We start from the raw sequence: 23,908 nt of genomic DNA on the forward strand, positions 1-23,908 counted from the left end.
GTGTAGCTACTTAGAGAAATCATAAATTCGTGCGTGTCCATTTGATTTTTAAGATGCCTCCAAAACAAGATGTGCATTGTTGAAGTTGGGGCCCAGGGTAGAATCACAGACGCTTTTGTTCGGGGCTCCCCGTTCCTGCGAAGGCCTGCTGTCGATCAAGAAGCAAGCGTCCGCCCCCTTCGGCCCTTTCACTGCTGCAGCTGCTCAGCGTCTGCTCTCACTGCAATCTGTGCTGGAGGCCGAAGCAGCTGCAGCTTCAGTGTTAAACCCGGCCGACAGACGCTTATGACGCTCGCCACCAAAGAACACTAATAACACGAGGTAAGTCTAAGTGTACTGGCATGTGCGATTTGAATACTATCTGTATTATGTAGTCGCTCCGCTTAAGATGATCTCGATCCGCGATGGTTAAATCGCAGCGCGGTCGATTTCGAAAAGCGGCATGTTTGCGGAAGTGATAGTGCGGTCCATGTTTAGCCGCCCCTGTTATTTGCCTTTACATGTCATGTGTGTGTTTCCAAATTATATTTCGCTCTCACGTGCATTTTTCGACACGGTAAGCGTTCGGAACAGTTGAAGATGCTGTTTGGGGTTGGCGAAGTTGACTAGCCAGCGGACCCGTTTGAAAAATCAAAATGGCTTCCATCTTTGTCGTCTCAACAGAGAGGTTTATACCTTTTTTTCCCCGTCTCGCATGTCAGGGAGTCTGTGAGTAACCTCCTTTTTATATTTATCTAGTGGATTATTGTCCATCGAACCTTCGAATGAAGAGTTTGGGTGTTTATTTCACTGGTTTTTATTTATTTTGTTACTTACCCAGTAGCGCACTTTTTGACCACGTCAGTGCGGTGGGGGAGGGGAAGTGGTGGAGTCTGGGTGGAGCCTGTATGATTCGTTCACTGTGGATGAATTATCCATTACCCCTTCTCTGTAACTTTGATTATTTAGACTCCAGCTACTGGAAGATTTGTTTACTGATTTTTTTCATCATCTTCATTCATTTCTTTTGATTATTTCTGTGCCACCACTTGCAATGTAGAATTCTAATTTCATCAAATTCATCAAACTGTTATAAGAGCACATGGAGATCTCATAAAAATCTCTGATATAGAGTGCTGCAGGAATGACATATTTTTGTAGGCCAATCTAGAAGTTAGCATCATACTTGTTCCCTTGAAAAAAAAAAGCCAAAACTATTTTCCGCACAGACTTCTGGGTACTTGCAAAAAATAAGCTATATGAACAATGAAAGTTTATGATTCTCATATGTTTTGCTCATTATTATAATCTTTAATAATAATCACAAATTAACAACTTTGCCGAAATAGAAATCTATATAAACAAACTACACCACGGCCGCAGGACTTCAGTCACCACCAGTGAGTTTCTGCCAAATCTTTTCATCTTTAAAGGCAACAATTTGGAAAGTTAGAATATTTTTCAAGAGCGCAAGTATAAACACAACAAGGCTGTAAAAGTAGCCTTGTAAGTAGATATTCGCCTTAATACCGTTAATGCCTCTGAAGTTCCATTTAGAGCTTTTCAAGTTAAAAAAAAAATGAGTGGGATTTTATGTTGCAAAATAAAACGTGAAATATGTTGAGCTTGTGTTAACCACAGACTTTATTTCAGGTGTTTAATCAAAAACCCACTGACTTCGGGATGACGGCACCCGAGGTTCAAAAATCTCGTTTCCCGGTTTTAGGACTAATTTCTTGCGGCACTCTATTATTAACTGAATGCAGTGCTGGTGTACGAAATGTTGGTTGTAGTTTTAGTTGCAGCGGATGTGTGTCAGCTTGCACTCTGGTCTCTTTTTCAACAGTGCTGGGATGTCACCCATGCTTCAGGTAGGCACACCACCATGCCCTTAATATCTGGTTAACAGTGTGGTTATGGGTTTAAAGTTATTGTGTGTGATCTTGGTTAACTGTCAAGCAAATCATCTCCATTATGTTAAGTCATCCCTCTTAACATGAAATGACTTTGCAATACATGTGGTGGTTTTTTGTGTGCTTGCACTCAATGGATTTGTTGGTTTGCTTGTTTTGCATAGAGTTTGATGTGTAAAATGTAATTCATTACCATTGTTTAGATATCGTCTTATGTCTTCCCCACCTTTCACCTACCCACCAGTATATGTAGCCGATCAGAGGTCCCTGTGCCCCCTCCCTACTCCTCCCAACATACATACACACACAGTCGCATACACCCTCACAAACACTCAGTCGGTCAAGAGCTAGTGTGATGACAGATAATGTGCTTTGTCATGCTGGTTGGTGTCATGTGTTTTTCCTATATTGGATGCATGTTTGTTACTTTTAGGCTCCTGTAACCCTGGTTGGCTGGCCACGGAGACAGGGAGTCCTCGTCTCAGTACTGTGGCTCTCCACATTAGACTTTCTGTTTGGGGTATCTACTTTCACCTCCATTTTTATCTATATTCAAAGGCTTGAAGCACAATTCCAACATTTTATTAGCTAAATCAGTCATTTGATATAGTGTGAGTTAAAGTAGACTAATAATCTTCAAATTCCCGTCATGTGCAAAGATCTACATTTAAAATGCATTTATGCATACTTTAGGTGGTTGTGGATTGACTATGAATGTAAGATGTGATCTTTGGCCTCAAAAATATTCTGATGTTCTGAAGCGTAGGAGTTTATTGTTCCTGCTGAAATAATTTTCAATTAGACTTAAGCATTTTTTGATCCATAGTCAATCATATTAGACTATTACTAAGGTCCATTATAGCATTTAAAATGTCATAGTAATCATCATAGTTAATTATCCATTTTATTTTTAAATATATACGTAGACATTCATGGCACACATTTTATATAGTTTAAATGTTCTAAAAGAATAATTTAACTGAATTTGTTGTTTTTGTTAGGCTGAAAGCACTCAAATGTACTTTCATAGAAGGATTTTCCTTCAATTCATTCTTTGTCATTAACATTTCTATTGGTTTTATATTCTAGTTCCAATATCGCAACAATTTATCATTTTAAATATATGTAAAGAGAATTTTTACAGATCTAAGAAACAGGGTCAGGATTGACTTTGATTTTGAACTGAACTGGATGAATGTGAACTGACCACCGCTATGCCTTTTTTCTTTTCTGTAGGCTAAACATGTTCTCCAAGGGCACCAAGCGTAAGTTTTCCGATGGTGATGAAGAGATATCCGAAGAAAGCCTGGTAGGTGCCAGGGTGGCATCTTCGTACAGCTTGCAACGGCAGTCGCTGCTGGACATGTCCCTTATTAAGCTGCAGTTATGCCACATGCTTGTGGAGCCCAACCTCTGCCGCTCAGTTCTCATTGCCAACACAGTCAGGCAGATTCAGGAGGAGATGACCCACGATGGCAGCTGGCATATGGTCACTGAAGCGTTCTGCGGTCCAGGCCAGAGTCCCTCTGAGCGCTTGGTGGCCACTGAGGTCCTTTGCAGGTCGCGAGAGCAGGATGCAGAACCTAAACTCTTTTCTGTCATCAGCTACGAAGGTTGCTGTGAAGAGGAGGTGGTAGCTGATGAGACACTGTGCTCTGTTTCAGTTAGCGATCCTGTCTCTAATGTGTGCCTGGCAGGGCGTATGGGCCAGTGCTGGGAGAAGAGTGAGCTCAGTGGTGTAGAGAGTGATGAAGAGGCCCTTGAAGTCTCTAGACTTGGTTCAGGAGAAGATGAGGAGATAGACACTGAGGATGGGGCTTCTACAGAGAGTCCAAAGACCATTGGACAAGTTTTTGGAACATTTGAAATAAAAAACGGTTCCCCGGGTCCAGACTCTGCTCTTGAGGAGCTGTTCTCTGATGTGGACACCTCCTACTATGATCTGGACACCATGCTGACCGGCATGCAGAGCGCACCCAAGATGGGTCCTTATGACCTCCTTGACAGCTTGGCAACATCACACAGTTCCCCTTCCATAGTATCCACCCCGAACTGTCGTTCTGATCTCAATGAACTGGATCACATCATGGAAATCATTGTGGGTTCTTAGGTTCGACCTTATTCAGAGACTTACACGCTTGTCTTAATATTACTGGCTTTTCTGTTCCTTATGGAAAGCAAGTAAAGTCTGGAGTCCTTTCAGGGAAAAGAGTTGATGTCTTTTGAAGGATGGCCTTGACTTTATGAGCTGACCATAGTCATCTTATTTGCATACCCTTTGTATGTTTTAATGATTTTTTTCTATATTTGTCTGTCCAGACATGCTGTTTTTTAATTTAATTTATTTGTTATACTCATGACACTACAGAGAGCAGAACAAGATGTATACAAAAGTTGTAAAGCTTGGGATATTTTCATAAGGAGACAAAAGATTGTCTAAATGTGTATATAAATTATATATTTTTTACAATAGAGTCTTCTTGTAATATGTTACTGTACATTGTGTACATGATCTACAAATTGATTTTAACTGAAGAGATTAGATTCTTATGTGCAACAACTCAAGTTTTCTGTTTATCAAAATCCATAAATCGAAGGAACTTAATTCAGTACTACAATATACAAAAGGCACCAAGTATACATACGATGATGCATGTTTTACATTTATGTGCTCATTTGCACAAAGTATTTTTTTCTTTTCCTCTCAAGGTTTGATTGCAGTTGGCTGTCAATCAGCTCAGCCGTAGGTTTTGTTTGTTGTTAGATGTCAAAGTTCTTATATTTTGTCTTATCAACAAATGAAGTATAATGGGGCCAACCCATTTTATATTGTGACTTAATTTATTTAATTTATTTACTGCAAACGGTGAGTGTTGGCTGTGGTCAAACTCAGGGTGGGTTTTTAACTCTAGAGGACTTAATAGGCCTGATTCACAAAATCCTTTTGCACATAGTAAATCGGTCACAGAATTAGTGCTTTAAGTTGTTTTGCACCAATTACTGGTTAAAGTATTGATTTTAAATAAGTTAACTGTTTTAATATTGGTGATTGGCTTAAGTATATCAGTCTATTAGTCCTCTAGACCCCTTGTAACGAGAAGGCATTTGTCTAGTTCTATGCATTGAGTGTCATAACACACTTTATACGTATGAAGTGTTTAAAATGCATTTAGTACAGTATTCTTTTTTTATACTAAAGAATCAGTCAACAAGAGACGGATTTATTTTGCTCAACATTTTCCCCCAGTTGTTACATATATATATTATTTGGTTTTGTCTAAATTTTTGCATAAACTATGTTTGTGCAAATTATAGGTTATTACATTTTGATAATGGTTTTCTTCAACATCGTCTCACACTTAAATTCTAAGAGGATGTTGTTTATTGTATGATCTTAAACTAGTATAGAGTATAAACATTTTATATGAGCATTGTAGCTTTTTTTATAACGTTTTTTAATAAAAGGTACAACTTATGAAATTGTGTGTGTGTTTTTTTTTACTCCTGCAATCAACTATGCAAGGAAATCAGCTGTCATCAAATTTGGTCATCAATCTCTATAAATGCTCATGCTATATTGTTTCCATTTTAGTGAAGAATTGATACAGCAAGAAAACCAATTAATTATTAATAATGCCAGGGAAACATGCACAAAACTTCAAATGTTACCAGAGAGAGCAAACGTACAGTAAGACCTCCACTTCTTAAATCCGTGTCAAGGTTTCATTCTGCACGTAGCGAAATCTAACACACGTGACGTCAGCAGATGTGACTCAAATGAACGTCAATGTTTAAATCCCTCCGCTTGCGCGCAGATATTATTAGATGTCAGAAAATATTGTATTATGCCTCGTTGTGAGGAGGTTTTATTTTCTATTATATCAGACTCCACTAAAATCAGCTTTGCAAAGCATCGTTTAGAAAAATTCTACAGTAAATGTAAGTCTAGCATCTGTAGTATTCAGATGCTTGTTGGTTTTCTTAAAATAGACACGGGATGCTTGGCAAAAAAGATATGAAATGCCACAAACGTGCAGTTTGTGCCGTAGTCCTGTAGCCGGTGCTCCAAACGGTCACGTTTTCGGTCTGTGGGCGTGTTAGGGGGACAAATGTGATAGACTAGAGAGGAGGGGGCAGAGACGCGTTCCACCAATCAGGGGCAGTTACTAGGCGGGTCTGAGATCGCGTTCGACCAATCACAGCCTTCCCACCTGACGACCGTCAATCAGCTGAGTTCTTTTCCCGTTGATTCTACAGTATAGCGAGTTCTCCTCTCGTGCCTGCGTACAGACGCGATCGGTCGCGTAGTTTTGCGCAAAATTATGTTCAGAATTTGGACCAGAAGCTCAACGCGAAGTTCGGCGGCCGATTTAAACAACCGTGCATCTTACTTTTATCAGTCAAGAGAATGTAGCGGTCATTCGAGGATCTTGGGTAATTTAATTTCGTAGTTCCATATAGACAGAGCCAGCACTTTACCAAGTACAAACTAGCTAACTGCTAATTCATTGCGGATCACGGTGAGCTTTTAGCCGCGGAGGCTAGCGGTGCGCGCGCATGTCTGCGAGAGTAGTTGGTTGTAATAAACGCTAAACAACGAAGCAACTGGTTGAGCCAAACATAATGGTATGGGTCAAGGGGACATCACAGCGTTCGAGGCGTCCATGAAAAGAAAAAACGGAGTTCCCACCGTCTCTATGTGTCGACTGGATGTGGAGTCCGCTGTTGTGAAGAAGGAAGTTGAGCCCGCCGGAGGAGATGGTGCCCTTTCCTCGTTAAGGTAACTAACGTTACTTTTAGTCACAGACTGTTATTTGGATGTCGTTTGAGCTTGGTAGAAGACCTTTTAGTTATTCTGTTTTTTGACATTTCACTACGGTCCCGCTTTACGTACGTTAACAACTAGAGTTTATGTTGACGATACTTGAACTTGTGTAACGTTAGCTGTTACTCCGTTCACACCAGTTTATTTACAACTGGAGCAGTCCTAGCAAAAATAATGTATAGTTTTATATCTGGAACATTGTGTGTGAGACTATAAACAGAAACTTTGGTACCTTGCGTTTTCTCCTGTAGGTCGTACGTGGTCTCGGTTGCGTAACGGGATCGATTTTGCCACACTGATGTTTGGACCCAACTAACGTTCTGGGTACATTCGTAATATGTGACTGGATGGTTTTCTAGCAAACCTGTTATAAAAAAAAAAAAAATATATATATATATATATATATATATACATATATACATACATATACTATAGTATGTCGTTAGGATATTTCAGTCGTCTTTTCCCAAACATGTCTAACTAAAGCAACAGTGAAAGCCAAGAGTGCATGAATGCAGGTTTCTGTTTTACTAAAAAGTTTCATAATTCGAATGAATGTGTAATTTTACATGAATCTTTATGAGTATGTGTTTCATAGGATGTGAAAAATTCGAGGAGTGATTTAAAGATATGCGCAGTTTCAGCTGCCTTTCGGAAAGCGAAAGCCATTGTTTTTATTGATAGGAGCAGGTATGTGGAGTTTAAAAAATGACAAACTTTATTTGGTTGTGATATATTACGTTGTAAGAGTTGAAGTGTAGTATGGTTACTTCTGTGTATTTTGTGGATAATTCACTTGAACAATAACAAGTGTCACCTTTAGGTTTTTAAAGAAATGTACAGGTTTGTGATATGTATTTGACTTCTGCAGATGATAACTGTCGGTTTCTGCAGTAAACAGAAAGTCAGTAGTGCCTAAACTAGGTTCTGCTCTCTCATAGCTGTCAAACAGTCAGTTAACTTCTTGAAAAGAGGTTAACCGTTGTTTTTTTTGTTTTTGTTTTTTTTTTCTTGAAAGAGTTAATGGCTCATTAGAGGCCTGTAATCAAATGTAAAGCAGGGTTGTCAGCAGCTTGACTACTAAGAAAATAATTAGCATGTAATACATGCAAGTATTCCGATTAAATGAATAAAATTAATCTGAATCTTATACTAGACTGAGGTTTCACCACTGACTCAAAGACTGATAAGACAAGAGGGCTTCATATGAGCGTGTGTTCACGTCTGTCAGCATGACTAACACCCTGAGTCACTTCGTCAGTCTGTTGGAGCCGCCCAGTTACAAAGCTGCCCAAACTAAGACATCCGGCCTGTCTACCCAGTGGTTCATTATTCGAGACTTAGTCGGCTTGTCAATGGCATTCACCTCCTACTCCCTCCCTCCTACTCTATCAGTCCCCTGTGCTCTTTCTTACACTCCTCAACTCAATCTCTCCTTCTCCTCCCACTTTCTCTCGCAGACTAACCTTTCTTGATGCTCCTGCTTGCTCTGGCTCATGTACACCCTCTCTCTTTCCTGGCTTTTTTTTTTTTAATTAAAAAAAAAAAAAAAAGACTTTCCTGTTGTCCTCTTTATCGTGACTGCCTCCTCTGGGGCAGTGGGAGGGAAACCGGAAGAGAAAAAGATGGAAAAATGACTCAACCACGTCAGTTTGGTTTGCTCTCGTGCAGGAAGTATCATAACTTAAGCTGGCTTATGAGTTGAAGCAACTCTTATCTTGTCCTCAGAGTGTGACTAAAGATAATTTCAGTGCTGTCTGTCACTTTGTATTCTTCTATTCATTTTTTTTTATGTACTAACCACACAGTGATGGAAATTAAGTCCTTATCTCTCTACCTTCAGTGAAACTGATGTATCTGTTTGTGTGGAGCTAGGCTGCTATTCAGTGCGGTGCTGTGCTGCTGTAAGTGAAAGCAGCACTATAAAGTCACTTCTTAGTTGTTCAGCCTCTTATGTGTGTTGCACAGATAGTATGAATGATAACTTGACGGTCTGTAAAACACTTAATGTTAACACTTATGCACATAGCGCCTTCATTATAGAAGTGTAACCGTCTGTTATTGATACAACACTTTACACTAATAAAAATATATGATAAGTTTAATAAGGTTTACTTATCAAATGTATTAAATTATTTACATATTATTATTATTATTATTATTATTATTATCATTATTATTATTATTATTATTATTACAAAGCACTGCATCTTTAAGAGTGTCTGCTGATTTTCAAAAAGGCCTAATATTACCTAATTTGATGATGCTGAGTTAAAAAATGTCGTCATCATCATGTACTGTACACCATCATATACAGTTTTTTTTTTCTTTCCCACAAAATAAAAACTTCCACTTGCTAAAATAATAAAGCTGTCAGGTTTCAAAAGGTTTAATGACAAAAGTATTCAAAACATAATTTAACTTAGTCTGTAAAGGAGTGGAAAAATGTTCAAATACTCAATTAAGAACTTTCCACAAAATCTGTAATTTTCTGTCACTAAATGTAGTAAACTCCTACAGATGTAGGAAAAATCCTGGGTCATAATTCTAACTTTGAAATCTAATGTTGTATTAATGCATAGTACACAATCTAATATTGTATATTCATGTTGAATGTTCTTCACCTTACAATTGGTTTTTAAAAGCAAAAATGTTAAGAAATGCATATATTTTGTGAGGGAGTGTGACATGCTAAAGCAAAACAGGCAATATTTTTGGAGTCAGCACCTCAAAATAAGTAAGAAACAAATATTTGATTTAATTTAGCAAATTAAATATTGTTTAAATCTTAAGTAGTTGTGTCAAACAGCAGTTGTATAACAATTATTAAAAATCAGTTCTACACATTGGTTTTGCTCATAAAATTTGGTATCATTGTTTTGCCATGGTCCGCCTCACTTTGAGTCACCAGGGGAAAAACAAACTGAAGTACCATCATGTATATGTGCAGACCTGAAGTGATGCAACGCAGCATACTCTACTGCAATGCTGCCTCTTCTATGGATCCCATTGTGTTCTCCCACTTTGATGGTCGTCTCCGTAGTTGTGCTTATTGTCTTTGAGCAGCAGACTATGTGTGCCACTCAAGCGCCAGCCTCTCATCCACCGCTGTTGCCATGGCAAGCAGACCACAGAGGCCAGTCTAACCAGAGGGGCCCAATTTAAATCATGCCTTGCTGCTTTAAAGCTGCAAGACTTTATAGTGACCAACTCAAATTGGAAGTTGTTCAGCTTGCCTTCTTTCAAAAAAGCTTTATAATGCACATTTGAATGCATAAATTAGTCAGTGACCATTTTCTCGAGCTTTAACACTTGTTTGATGTCATAAGCATGATAAACCATATGTAATATGAACTCTTCCATGTCATAGTCTTCTTGATTATATTGTTTTTTCGTAGTCGTGGTGGTTTGCTCGCTCGCATTCCATTTATAGCTTTCTGTTACTGACAGAGACAGGCTGCAGACCCTCTTCCAAGCGTACATGTGCTCTTGCTGGAATTCAGCTGTGAAATCTGCAGGAATACAAAATGTCCCTTTTGAAGCCTTGTGACTGCTTTGTGGGAACGGCACCTATAGGGCTGAGCAGGAATGAGCCCAGTGCGCTCTGCTAGCGTGCATGATTATATAACCGCTAGCCCAGCGTGACACACTTGAGCGCTGCAGCCCATGCATGCACACACACACGCATTAAGGCTGTTTTCGGGCATTAAAAGTGTTTAATCAAACTTGCTTTGATGCAAATGGTGTTAGTTGTTCTTTGATTAAAGAAGTTCTTCCCTTCATGCTTTAGTTAGGTTCATGACTGAATGTGGTATCTATTGCTTTAAACTAAGACTTAACACACTGCACATTTTTGTACATGGTGGGATTGAGACTACACAATCTAATGCATCTGTCTCATTTCTGAACACGAGAGGCTCTTCTTTGCTCCTGCAGCTTCCTGTGCACCCTGCAGTAGAGAAGAGCAGTCAGTGACCAGACCTGCGGGGGATGTCTGCCTTCGTTCAGAGTGATGGATGTAGGGAGGGGGGCGCCTACACCACAGAGAGCGCAGAGGTGGATAGACAGTCTCTCACATTTACAGCCCTTTCCACTCAAACTCCAGCTCTCCAGATCCGAGGCGACTATCTGACAGAGCAGTTATGGTCGGGATTCAAATCATGCGCCCACAAGCCACATTTCGCTTTTGTTTGTGCATGAACGTATGGCCCAAACAAAATTTGTGGCTTGGAATAGTAGCTTTGACTATGGGATTGCATGCTTTAGAAAACCATTTGTCAGTGCTCAAAAATGGCTACTTCCTTTTACTGTTTAGAATTGACGGGTCCATAGTTCCACAAAGAACATTTCCATTGCACAAAGTTCTTTATAGTGAAAAAGGTTCTCTAGATTATTAAAGTTGTTCTTCACGCTAAGAAAAAAAAAGTTTTTTTTAAGAACTGTTCACTAAAAGGTTCTTCAATAGAATTTTTGCAAAAACCCCTTTTAGGAATTTAAAAGTGTATCTTGAAGGAGGTTTCTTTGCTTGTAAGAATCGGGATAGAAGCTGCAGCAGTAAGCATAGCGCTCCTGTGCTGCATATCCTCCTCCGCTGTGAGAAGGGAGCGCTAACGAAGCATGAGCTTATTCTCAAGTGTACTGCAGTCGCAGCCAGGAGGAGCTTGAGCTAATGCATCCACCTCTCAGGAAGTCCCGCTTAGGGTGTCGGAGGAGAAAGAGCTGTCAAGTTAAAGCTTCACGTTATCAGTCAAGTATCCGATAACAGTCAAATTTCAAGGCGAAAGTATTTGTCAAGAACAGAGTGCAGCAATAGTCTCTTGTGTGCACAGACGATGGTCATGGTGCTGTTAAATTTGCAATTGGTTTAGTCTATGCAATGTTAACAACTGGAGCTGACCGCACAGTGAACTTTGCAGGAATCAGTAGAACATGGATGCAGTCTCATGTCATCCAGGCAACATGCAGAAACATGTCAAGTATTAACATTTTGTCAGCTAAACAACATTATAATCCATTAAACACACTATTTTTTTTTCCCACACCCTTTTTATCATTGTGGCGATTCATCTGCGATTATGAACGTGACATTGCGTAGCTTGTCAGTGAACAAGGTGACAGTGAACAACAAGCCCTAGCTTGAAATACGAGTAATATCATGCACCCTTAAATAATATTTCATTTCACTGCAAGGTGAAACATTCCTGTTCTGTTTTTCTGAACTTCCCTTTCTTTTTCTCATCTCTAGGTACATGTTGGGCCGGGGGGTGAAACGTAAGCTAAGCACATGTGAGGACCCTGCCCAGGACTTGCCATACCCTCAGCAGAGGCAGCTGGTGCTGGACTTGTGTCTAGACAAGCTACAATGCTGCCAGCAGCGAGCTGAACCCAGCCTGCACCGTTCGGTCCTGCTGGCCAACACCCTCCGCCAGATTCAGCAGGAGATGAGACAGGAGGGGGAAACCTGTGTGCCACCAGTCCTGCTCGGCCCCTCGCTCCCTCACGCCTCCACCCCACGCCACTTCCCCGACGTGCCACCTGTGCCCTTAGATTGTCCTCCACCCCTAACCGGACCACTCTCCCCTTCATTCCCCTTCACGACGGCTGAGGATGAGGAGGTCCAGTTGGGCGGCACTGAAAACGAGACACATTTGCCATCCCTCGCTGGTGAGGACGACACAAGGTCGTCGGATTCGCTTTTCGGCTCTTTTGAGATTACTAATTCCACCAGCTACTTGACAGACTTGCCGTTGGATGACATCTTTGAAGACATCGACACGTCGATGTACGACTCCTCTGACATTTCTGTCCTGGCGTTTCCTGTGCAGAGAAGCAGCGGGGTGGACGATGGCCTCAAGACCCTTTCCAGCTGCACATCCAACAGCAGCCTACAGCTCTGTCTCTCAGACATCAACGACCTGGACCACATCATGGAGATCCTGGTGCGCTCCTGAACCACGGCTCGCACCACAGTGTCCTCATTCAGCCATCCCAATGTTTTCTATGGGAAATGAATAATACAATGGGTTTTCTTTTTAAAAAAAAAACAAACAAGTATTTTATCTATTTTTATACGAAGGACTGATATATTTATATATAATAAAAGGAAACTGCCTGACACACTCTCACTGTAGGATAAATGCACATTTTTAAGACTTTACAGATGGTCGAGCTTACGCTGCCATCCTTCATATTTAAGTAAACTAAGATATGAATATGCAGGGACTTCGGAAACAAATACAAAGTATTACCATTGACGCTTATTTATGTTGGATCGTGACTCAGTTGTATTTAAAACAAGGATGAGATTGAAGAAAAGTGGATCGTGACGGATGCTCCGTAGCTTTTGATGAGCTAAAAGACATTTATTTTTTGTGATCTCCACTGTATTCTGAAGCATTACATTTACTGTCGGTAATTATTATTATCAGATCATGTCATGCACATGCAGCACTCACACTACCTCTCAAGATACCAAGAGCTCTTTCTCTATACAAAGACTGTCGTTGTTACAACTGTATTTTAATGGTTTCTCTCCAATAACTTTCAAAACTGCTGATTGTTTTATGTATGGCTCTCTGTTCACAGGAAGGCCTCTCCTCAAATGTTAGGATTCAGTCCAAAGCTATAGCTGTAGTAGAAAGGCTTTTGTCTATATCTTTCTATTCAAAACTTTCTTTTTGAAATGTTTCTGGTTTCAGAACGAGCTGTTGCTTGCGTAAAAAGTGATCTATATTTTCTAATCACTTGGAATTTAATGCTATTTCTACTTTTCACGTACATGATTGTCAGACACACGGCCACTGTCGAATCCCTCTTATGAACATAGTGCCTACAACGGAGAATGAAGACTGCCGACGATGAACTGCACACTGTGGACCCGCATATAGACTTGCCTGAGTTTCCTGCTCTACGCCCATGACGCTTCTGAAGTGGGTTGTTTGCCACTTTTTGGAGCGTTTAGCACGATCCTCTGTCCTCTAAAGAAGCCATTACCCGAATGTGGGTCCACATCTCTCTACTGTCCTTCATTGTGATCTACACTGCAAAAAGCTGATCGTGGATGTCTGTGGATGCCTCTAGTGATGTCTCGAGGACCATTTCTGAATGTCCAAGCTTACTCATGTGGAGCAGAACTGATGTCTCAGCTGCTTACTTTTTTCCTTCATCACTAGCCATTTCCACTACAACTTAGTTATTAGTTACTACTCAAATGTGTGCAGTGGTAGACCAGAGCGAGGCCCTTGGTTTTTGACCTGTATTAACATCCACTGAACATTTAAGTTGCTGCAATTGAATGCGAAAGAGCCACAAGCTGCTGTCTCCATTAAGACTGGGCAGAAACAGGGGGAGGGGAAGAACCAGAGAGCCAGATTAAGGGGGTGGGGGTTAAAGCAAACAGCTCCTGTCACGTGGAGAGCCGTGCTAGTGGTGAACGCTACATTGAGAGTTTGACAACAGCTGGTATGTGTGCTCTCGCATTGGTGCGCTCACAACAAGCTCCGCCCCCAGTGAGGCCCCAAGGGGCTTTGAGCTCCTCCCGACCAATCGTTTTAGTGTAAGGGAGGAGCTTTATTCTCTCTCTGTTTTATGTGGAAAAGAATAACAAGTGGAAGCGGTTCAGTTTGGTCTGTTAGCTCATGGTGGAATGTCTTCCCTTGCCTATGGATAGCTCACTTTAATCATTAGTGGCTTGAAACAATTATGGTCCGAATTTGAGTTAAATTTAAACATTCCAACTAAAATAAATGAGAATTATATAATTTAAGAAAATACTAACTACAGCATTAGAGTTGGCAGCAGAGAAGTGCTTTTTTGTGTTTTGGTCGAAACTAACGTGCTCGTACCACTTTACACTCATACTCAGACTCGCAGACGCCTCACCCTGCCTATCCCGCTCACAAAACACATGAGAAAACCTGATACTTGCAAAGTTTACACTCAGATTTTAGGAAACGTGCTCGTGTAAGATGGTAACCATAAATCAGAGAGATTGTACGGCGAGACCATCGGTGTTACAACAGCACCTGTTTTTAATGCTGAAAGCTGTGGATCTAATGAGTGTAACTTTTTAGGCTTGATCAGTTTGTTTCTTTTCCTGTTTATTCATGTTGTGTGTGTGTGTATATATATTTGTATTTATATATTTTACTTGCGTTTTGATGGTTTTTTGTTTACTGATCATGAGATAATATATTGCTTTTATTTAAGAGTGAGATACGATCAGTAGACTTCGGTCTTTAGGAGGTTTTATTTGTTTTTTGAAGTGTGAATTGTACTTCACCTCCTCTTCTTAGTAATAATGTGTACATATATAATGCAGAATTATGAGAGATGTTTATCATTAGAATTATTTGTAAAGGTTTTGATCTGTGCTGACTATGACCACGATGGGATCTTCTTTACGGTGTGTTCACTTGTCTTTGGACCAGGCAGTTATTTAGGCAGCTTTTAAACCGTTTTTATGCTAAAGTGGTTGAGGAGGAGAGCTTTCAGTTGTCGGCCTCATTTAAATGTAATGTCTCCTGCTGCTTGAGTTTCAGTCTCCTGAAGGACATTTGTTTCACAATAATCAGCCCCAGGAGCCTGTGGTTTTAAACTAACGTTCATTATGCTTTAGTCTAGGAGCATGTATTGCAGTAATATCATAGAGCAGCAATGAAAAGTGGTTTACACTGTGTTGTAAACGTGTGAACGGCTTACTCCAATAATGTATGGTACGTTTGATGTACCGGTTGCACAGAGAATACAAAAAGCAGCAAGAATTTGTATCATCATGGTCCTTCTCAAATTTGTTGGTTGTGAGGCACAAAACAGCAAGCTTTAAACGTCACCTCATCTTGTTAATTTGGCAATTATTTATTTTTTAAGAGAACCTTTTTTATTTGAATGATCCTAATGAAATTGTAATGAAACCTCAAAATGTCACTTTGTCCCAAGTGCAATATGAAAATATGAGCATAAGTGCTGTCTTGCCTAATTGCAAATGATACAATGTAGTAGGCCTATATATCTTTGAATGAATAAATGGCTGGAGGTTTTTTTTTTCTTCTAATGACGACTTTACACCCTACGTTTTCTTCTTCCCCAGAAACTGTCCTTTGATCTGTTTTGACCGCAGATTTTTGTGAGGTCTGTAAATAAAGCATTTTCTTTTGCAGTCATATTCTATGCAATACATTGTAGCAGGTCAGTATGTCAAATAAAAAATGGAAATGGAAGCGTGTTATGTATTTACTCGAGATCTACAACCAGTCAAACACACATTTTAAGTGAAATAAAACGGACAGTCAATATGGAGTAAACAAGGCAGTTAAAAATATATAAAATACGAACATATATCGCCCCCTACAGGCGAAATGCATATGAAGAGCGACTTATTTTCTCTGAACTATATACAATCTTTCAGATACTGCACAAACATAAATGGTATATCAAAGTGTGATACAAAGGCTATCACTTAAGCCTCATATAAACAAGCAACTTTGCATTAAAGATGAGATTTTCAACCATGATGCAACTTAAAAATGATTTTCTTTCCGTGGATCTATTTGTAACACATTAGAATTCCAACTCTAAGATGGCTATCTGGAGGCCGTCTGCACTTGGATCGAATTGCTTGCAGCAAACAGATGCATTAATAATGCAACATGTATGAAGAAATCTGCTCTCCACCCCATAGAGAGTCTCAGACATATTTCTCTTCTTATTTTTTTTCTCTCTCAAACAGCTGGTGTTTAAAAGTGCTTAAGCATTTCAAATGCCAGGTTCTTCTTCATACTGTGTGCCCCTCCGTCTGTATGTTTGGTGGGTACAGAGCTGCACTCCTCCTGGGATATCACTGCAGTTTGCTATGCTTGATAGTAACTGCCCAGAACAACAAAGTCAGCAGAGGGGTGGGAGACAAATTTGACTGACACAGGAAAACACCAATATGGCTCTCAAAATCTTCCTCGTTGTGGTATGGCAACATGATTGTGAAGTAAATGTGATGCACATCTGATAGTAGGCCTTTTTTATTGGATTAGAGTTTATTTTATAATGTTGGCTGGCTGACAAATTTTGTAAAAACATTTTTTTTGTCTCATTTGATTAAAAAATTGTTTATTTTTAATAATTATATTCATTTGAACAATTATGAGCATGATTGATTTTTATACAATGTGCCAAGGCTATACATTATTTCATGTATTCATTTTACAACATAATGTTGCACACAAAGCAGAACTACACACGTTTTTCCTCTTTAGCAGATCTGATGGAGTGCATGAGATGCTCACCTGTCAGTTTGCTCTGAATAATTCATTTGATTTCCTACGTTGGCTATTTACTTCCAGAAAGTTCAAAAGGAATCAAGAATAGTCTTTGCCTATACTGTTTATACTCTGTTTATATTCATTTAAACAATTTAGGTAGGTATTTTGTCTTGTACTTTTAATTTACACAATACATTTCCTGGCAAAACAATATATAGAAAATATGGCAAACCCTTAAACAACATATAATATCAAGACTTTTAAAGATATTTTAGATTTACACCTCAAGTATCAGAACAGGAGTGTTAGGGTTATAAAATAATCATATAACCATAGTAGCCTAAACTAAGACTAAACTATTTCTGATATGTCAAACTTGTCAGTTCAGTAAAAAAAAAGAAGAAAAAAAAGCATGTATTAATAGCATCAAAATTGCAAAATAAAAAATGCATCTGTTTGTTGCGAGCAATTCGATCCAAGTGCAGACAGCCTCCAGATAGCCATCTTAGAGTATGAATTCTAATGTTTTACAAATAGATCCATGGAAAAAATAGCAGACTAAGTCTAGTCATCTCATTTCTATTATATCTTTTTTGTAGTTTAAGGCCAGATTTGTATTGAAAGGCCATTTACTCCAAAGGGTGATCAGGCATGTTCCTTTGACAGCATCAAAAGCAAGATCTCTAATTTGATTACAGTGTGTGTTAATGACAGTCAAATGCCATTAATTAAAGAATCAATGCATTTTCTAATACAACAGCATGTCTTATTGAAGGCCAGAGGATCAAAGATCAGTCAGCTCTCTTTAAGTCGACTCCACCTGCTGGACATACTCATGTACTGACGGCTAAAAGTGAAAAATCTCAGTATCATACAGACTGTATTCTTCCCACAGTGCCCACACATCTCATTTTCACACTTGTATTGGGATCTTCTTATACCAGAACATTTTAAAAAGAAAACAGATCAATTTTGAAGTAAGGTAATGGTTTCAGTGTTTAATTTCCCTAGGAATATTTACCATAGTTTGTGCATAGTAACAAGTTTAATTGTCGTATGTGTATTAAAACCAAAGTAATCATATATAAAACCATTGGTAGCTCTTTATTACAATGGTAAGCTTGTACAATCTTGCTAAATATGAATGGCTATTTATGGGGAAGTCTAGTCATCTCATTTCTATTAAATCCTTTATGATATGTATTTGAATATATTTATAATTACGGATTTGTAATGAAGCTACAGTTTAGTAGGCCAACATTTAAAATGTATTAACTGTAATGCGCAATATCAAAAAACACTGTAATTAAAATTATGACCAAGTACTCAGTTATAAGGATAATAAAGTACACGTGTAGTAGCCTACAGCTGAAGTACAGTTGTTTTTCATATAGCCTATACTTTTAAGATATAAAGTAGCTAAACTATATAAATGCACATTCAAAACAATTAAGCGCTCAGGCCAATAGAGAAATGAGATGGTTGGTAGTCGAAAGTTGAGATTTTTTTACTTAGGTAATGAAGATCTCTGGCCAAGAAGGTCCGCAAGTTTCTGGTTTCTAAAGGAAGCTTCTTCACCCAGTTCCGGTTCTGGGACTTTCTATGGGGGCTTAATAAAGGTCTAGGGGGCTAGTTAAGCGGACAACTAACCTCTCGACTGCTCTTTGAATCTTTTCTCCCTGCCTCCTTCAGAGTTCCTTAAGAGACTTGTTTTGTGCGTATACTCGTTCGGTGCTTCACTCACTGGTCCTGTACATAATCTCATGAATTATTCTACTCCATCGACGCAGCAAATCAGCTGAGCTCCTACAGCACACGTTTATTGTGTAATTCACGAATTTATGTCTGTCAGTCCCTGCGGTACTGTCCCGCATCCGCAGTTTATCGGAACATCTCAATTCTTTTAAATCACCTAAATTCTGTCATGGCCAAATGGGGAGAGGGAGACCCACGCTGGATTGTGGAAGAAAGAGCAGATGCGACAAATGTCAATAACTGGCACTGGTATGTAACACGTGCATGTCGGCAACAGCGTGTAAACCACAAGTTATTTCGCCCTTTGTGTTAAAAGAGCTGTATGAAGTGTCTCTTAATAGATGAAATTCTGTTTTCCAACTTCATATTTATTAATCTAGATGTTGGGTTAAAATGCATACATGAATGGGGGGGGGGGGGGGTATTATGTTATTGATTACATATTTCAGTATTATGACCATTTTAACTTGATCATTTTAAACTATTTTTGTCTCAATGTGCTGCCAAACACTGTGTATAAAAACAGATTTAGAAATGACTGAATCGAGAATGGCATATCACCTCACAGAAAACGTAAAAACTGTTTTATATTTTACAAATAGTGCCTACGTCTGATTCTTACAGCCATTAGGTTAGTTTTTCCAGTGTTTGCAGAAGCCTCTGGAATGTCCTGTAGTTGAATGTGAGGGGTTGGCACAGTCTATTTTTGGAAGTACATGAATGTGAGACAGAATTAGACTTAGGGTGTTCTGATGAAAAGCAAACTGAGTATGACTTTTGAATTGTCCCATTTGAAATGTGTAAAATGTTACTTATCTGAATAAGTAATCTATATTATATAATTATCTATATTATAGTTATCTTTATTATCTCTTGCTCTCTCAAATGCACACACATGTGTGAGACAGAGTGTTAATATAGATAACTATTTACTGAACAAAATTATAAACTCAACACTTTTGTTTTTGCCCCATTTTTCATGAGCTGACCTCAAAGATCTAAGACTTTTTCTATGTACACAAAAGACCTATTTCTCTCAAATATTGTTCACAAATCTGTCTAAATCTGTGTTAGTGAGCACTTCTCCTTTGCCGAGATAATCCATCCACCTCACAGGTGTGGCATATCAAGATGCTGATTAGACAGTATGATTATTGCACAGGTGTGCCTTAGGCTGGCCACAATAAAAGGCCACTCTAAAATGTGCAGTTTTATCACACAGTGCAATGCCACAGATTTTGAGGGAGCGTGCAATTGGCACGCTGACTGCAGGAATGTCAACCAGAGCTGTTGCTTGTGAATTGAATGTTCATTTCTCTACCATAAGCTATCTCCAAAGGCGTTTCAGAGAATTTGGCAGTACATCCAACCGGCCTCACAACCGCAGACCACGTGTAACCACACCAGCCCAGGACCTCCACATCCAGCATCTTCACCTCCAAGATCGTCTGAGACCAGCCACCCGGACAGCTGCTGCAACAATTTCTTTGCATAACCAAAGAATTTCTGCACAAACTGTCAGAAACCATCTCAGGGAAGCTCGTCTGAATGCTCGTCGTCCTCATCGGGGTCTTGACCTGACTGCAGTTCGTCGTCGTAACCGACTTAAGTGAGCAAATGCACACATTTGATGGCGTCTGGCACTTTGGAGAGGTGTTCTCTTCACGGATGAATCCCGGTTTTCACTGTACAGGGCAGATGGCAGACAGCGTGCATGGCGTCGTGTGGGTGAGCGGTTTGCTGATGTCAACGTTGTGGATCGAGTGGCCCATGGTGGTGGTGGGGTTATGGTATGGGCAGGCGTATGTTATGGACAACGAACACAGGTGCATTTTATTGATGGCATTTTGAATGTACAGAGATCCGTGACGAGATCCTGAGGCCCATTGTTGTGCCATTCATCCACGACCATCACCTCATGTTGCAGCATGATAATGCACGGCCCCATGATGCAAGGATCAGTACACAATTCCTGGAAGCTGAAAACATCCCAGTTCTTGCATGGCCGGCATACTCACTGGACATGTCACCCATTGAGCATTTTTGGGATGCTCTAGATCGGCGCATACGACAGCGAGTTTGTATTGGGGGGGCCTTTTAGAGTGGCCTTTTATTGTGGCCAGCCTAAGGCACACCTGTGCAATAATCATGCTGTCTAATCAGCATCTTGATATGCCACACCTGTGAGGTGGATGGATTATCTCGACAAAGGAAAAGTGCTCACTAACACAGATTTAGACAGATTTGTGAACAATATTTGAGAGAAATAGGCCTTTTGTGTACATAGAAAAAGTCTTAGATCTTTGAGTTCAGCTCATGAAAAATGTGGCGTTTATAATTTTGTTCAGTGTATATATATATATATATATATATTAGTGCTGTCAAATGATTAATTGCGATTAATCGCATCCAAAATAAAATTGTGTTACTCCCCTGTACAATTTGGCGAAACTGTAATAATTAGTAGTTGCATAGTTCTCTTTTGAAATGTGAATTATATGCTAATTCTATCAAATAAACTATTTATAAATGTTTGTTTTTCTTAATCGTATACCACAGGACAGAGAGAGATGTCACAAGCTGGTCTCAAGATGCAATAAATAGCCTCCTTCTTGGGCTTTGTGTAGAGGGTGAAGAAGGCTCATGTGAGATCACAGACATCACCAATATAGATGGTGAGGCCTCTATCAACAACCGCAAAGGGAAACTCATCTACTTCTATGAGTGGGTTGTTAAAGCCTCATGGACTGGTGAGTCAAAGTTCTGTTTGCACACACAACATAATAATTGAACATAATAATTGAATGCTCTACTATTTGAGCTTTCCTGTAGCTCAAATAGTAGAGCATGGCACTAGCAACGCTAAGGTCATGGGTTCGATTCCCAGGGAAAGCAAGAGCTGAAAAAATGTAAAGACTGTAACTTGAATGCAATGTAAGTTGCTTTGGATAAAAGCGTCTGCTAAATGCATGAATGTAAAGGTGAAATGAAAGACATGTTTTTTTCTTAACTGTAGGTACAAATAAAATGGGAATTAAATATAAAGGCACTGTGGAAATACCGAATCTCTCTGATGAAAATGACATGGATGACTTAGATGTAAGTGAACCTCTCTCCCAATTACAGACTCTTTCTATACGAGTCAGCATGTTAAATGAAAATCTAACTTATGTTTGTTTGTACAGATTTGTGTTAGACTTTGTAAAGACCAGCCAAACACACCTCTGACTGACCTCATGAGGAAGGAGGGAGTCAAGAAAATCAGAATGGCACTGGGCAACTATGTCAAACATCTCAAAACAGGTGATGGATCTAAATTGTCATCTATTAGTAATTTCTGCTTTGTTTTATTTGTGCTGGTCATCACATTCTCGTAACTTGTTTTTACAGAGTTCTCTCAGGGTATGATTTTACCAACAGAAAACACACTCAACAAACAGAATCAGGAGACACAAGCCAAGGTCAAACTAGACAAAACCCAAGTAAGTTCTTGTTAATTTTTCTGGTAACATAAATATATACTAGTCAGTATGCTGGTCATACATTCACCCTGTATTTCATGCCAGTTGCAATCACACACACATTTTCATGCTTGTTTTTGGAAAATGATATTTAATACCCATTAATATTTTGGCTCTGTATCAAAATTGAGTATATATGTTTTGATCCCCCCACAGATTGGATCATCCACAACAAAAAATGCTCCCAACACTGGAGTTAAAATTTCAACAGTATCTTTGACTATGAAAGACACCTTTCTTATCTCACCAGAAGAGTTGTACAGGGTTTTCCTAAACCAAGAGGTCAGAATAAACTCCTCTCTTGTCCTGTCAGTCCATACAAATGCAGTTGAAACAATAAATGTGTATGTATCCAGGTGTTCTTTATGCATAGATTATTTGATGCTGAACTCACTTGCTCCTTTTCCATGTATGTAGATGGTACAAGCATTTACACACCTTGCTGCCTTTGTGGATGGGTGCTCAGGTGGCAAATTCCGGCTGCTGGAAGGAAATGTTTATGGGCAGTTTGAAGAACTGGTATGAATGAACCTCTTATAATGATTTTTAACTGTTAAATCAATTAATTTGGTTTAATTTGATTTATCTGGTGAGAATTCCACTTTTTATATTGACACAAAATTTTCTCTTTCAGATTCCAGACCAGAAAATTGGCATGAAATGGAGGTTTTCAAGTTGGCCAGCTGGTATGGTTTATTATTGTATATATTAATATAGTATTTTTTTTATGAACCCACATGCTACTTTAATAGTAGTAATCATAATATTTTTCTATATTATTATTATTATTTTTAAATATTATTTGTTTTGTATATTAAGGAAAGTCTATGCAATGTTTTGCTCATTGTTGGTTGTTTATGGCCAATGTTCATCACTGTTGTTGGATCGGTTTTCTTAATCTGAGTTATTATTTCTTTCTAACTCTCTTTCAGGACATGCAGCAACTCTCATTTTAAACTTTGTAAATCAAGGTAGTGAGACCGAGCTGATTGTGGAGGCCAGAGGAGTTCCCAGCAATGAGGAGGAAAGAATGAAAGAGGGCTGGCAGAGATACTACTTTGATGCCATTAAACAGACGTTTGGTTATGGAGCATGACTCTGTTAAGCCAAAGCTCATGTTGTGCCATGCCAGAAACTTGGGACATAATACAAATAGATAAAAAAAAAAAACACCTGTGAACACTTGTTGTATTTCCTGCCTGCACTAGTTAACTGCAGGATTCCCACAAACATCTGTGCCTTTACAGTGAAAAATAGGTGCTTGAATTAATTTTTTTTGCTATTAAATTTGCATTAGAGCTTGTCATGTTTGAATGTAATATGTATGTTTGAATTTTATGTCTGGGCATTCCAGATATAGAAAATGAACTATTTAAAACTGAGTATTTTATAAGTGAAGATATGTTTGTCTGTGATGAAGCGAATTGATTATATATTCATGATACCTTGTCAAATCTGTGTTGTAATAAAACAATAAATGTTTTAACTTATAAGAACCATTATAGCTTAAGAGTGTGGACTATATACAAATATTTGTAGACTATTTAATATATTTATTTCTAACAATAATATAATATTTGATAGCTCCCATACTGTTTATTTCACACTCGGCTGAGAGAGAGTCAGCTGTTCAAAGGCGTTTCCGCATCCTGCAAACTGTCG

The 23,908-nt window shown here is 39.0% G+C and overlaps 3 protein-coding genes across 7 annotated transcripts; all 3 read left to right on the forward strand.

Moving 5' to 3' along the window:
- The first annotated feature begins 213 nt into the window (after positions 1–213).
- LOC306843979 (cell division cycle-associated protein 4-like) lies at positions 214–5,361 on the forward strand. 4 transcript variants are annotated; one of them, XM_079375755.1, is made up of 4 exons: positions 220–321; positions 1,826–1,850; positions 2,326–2,412; positions 3,129–5,361. In XM_079375755.1, exon 4 carries the CDS (start codon positions 3,136–3,138, stop codon positions 4,000–4,002), a length of 867 nt encoding a protein of 288 aa, XP_079231881.1. In that variant the 5' UTR covers positions 220–321; positions 1,826–1,850; positions 2,326–2,412; positions 3,129–3,135; the 3' UTR covers positions 4,003–5,361. The 4 variants fall into 4 exon arrangements, with proteins under 4 accessions (XP_079231880.1, XP_079231882.1, XP_079231881.1 ...); XM_079375754.1 differs by lacking the exon at positions 1,826–1,850 and having other exon boundaries at positions 214–321; XM_079375753.1 differs by having other exon boundaries at positions 1,826–2,412.
- Positions 5,362–6,139: 778 nt separating this feature from the next.
- Positions 6,140–15,928, forward strand: LOC306844021 (SERTA domain-containing protein 2-like). Of its 2 annotated transcripts, none has more exons than XM_079375843.1 (2): positions 6,140–6,672; positions 11,963–15,928. In XM_079375843.1, exons 1-2 carry the CDS (start codon positions 6,521–6,523, stop codon positions 12,666–12,668), a joined length of 858 nt encoding a protein of 285 aa, XP_079231969.1. In that variant the 5' UTR covers positions 6,140–6,520; the 3' UTR covers positions 12,669–15,928. The 2 variants fall into 2 exon arrangements, with proteins under 2 accessions (XP_079231969.1, XP_079231970.1); XM_079375844.1 differs by lacking the exon at positions 6,140–6,672 and adding an exon at positions 10,641–10,773.
- A 2,544-nt stretch (positions 15,929–18,472) lies between these two features.
- On the forward strand, positions 18,473–23,746 carry LOC306843753 (activator of 90 kDa heat shock protein ATPase homolog 1-like). Its single transcript, XM_079375405.1, has 9 exons — positions 18,473–18,974; positions 21,285–21,475; positions 21,742–21,824; positions 21,911–22,028; positions 22,116–22,207; positions 22,403–22,528; positions 22,664–22,765; positions 22,881–22,932; positions 23,179–23,746. Exons 1-9 carry the CDS (start codon positions 18,895–18,897, stop codon positions 23,340–23,342), a joined length of 1,008 nt encoding a protein of 335 aa, XP_079231531.1. The 5' UTR covers positions 18,473–18,894; the 3' UTR covers positions 23,343–23,746.
- Positions 23,747–23,908: the final 162 nt, after the last annotated feature.

This window comes from Barbus barbus (genome assembly GCF_936440315.1).
Source record: "Barbus barbus genome assembly, chromosome: 24".
NCBI lineage: Eukaryota > Metazoa > Chordata > Actinopteri > Cypriniformes > Cyprinidae > Barbus > Barbus barbus.

Excerpts from the sequence above, each read along its gene's own strand:
- LOC306843753 (XM_079375405.1), top strand. The coding sequence starts at position 18,895 with ATGGCCAAATGGGGAGAGGGAGACCCACGCTGGATTGTGGAAGAAAGA. Across the intron at positions 21,825-21,910 it reads ATGACATGGATGACTTAGAT|ATTTGTGTTAGACTTTGTAA; the intron begins GTAAGTGAACCT and ends TTGTTTGTACAG. Across the intron at positions 22,029-22,115 it reads TGTCAAACATCTCAAAACAG|AGTTCTCTCAGGGTATGATT; the intron begins GTGATGGATCTA and ends TTGTTTTTACAG.
- LOC306844021 (XM_079375843.1), top strand. The coding sequence starts at position 6,521 with ATGGGTCAAGGGGACATCACAGCGTTCGAGGCGTCCATGAAAAGAAAA. Across the intron at positions 6,673-11,962 it reads GGTGCCCTTTCCTCGTTAAG|GTACATGTTGGGCCGGGGGG; the intron begins GTAACTAACGTT and ends TCTCATCTCTAG.
- LOC306843979 (XM_079375754.1), top strand. The coding sequence starts at position 3,136 with ATGTTCTCCAAGGGCACCAAGCGTAAGTTTTCCGATGGTGATGAAGAG.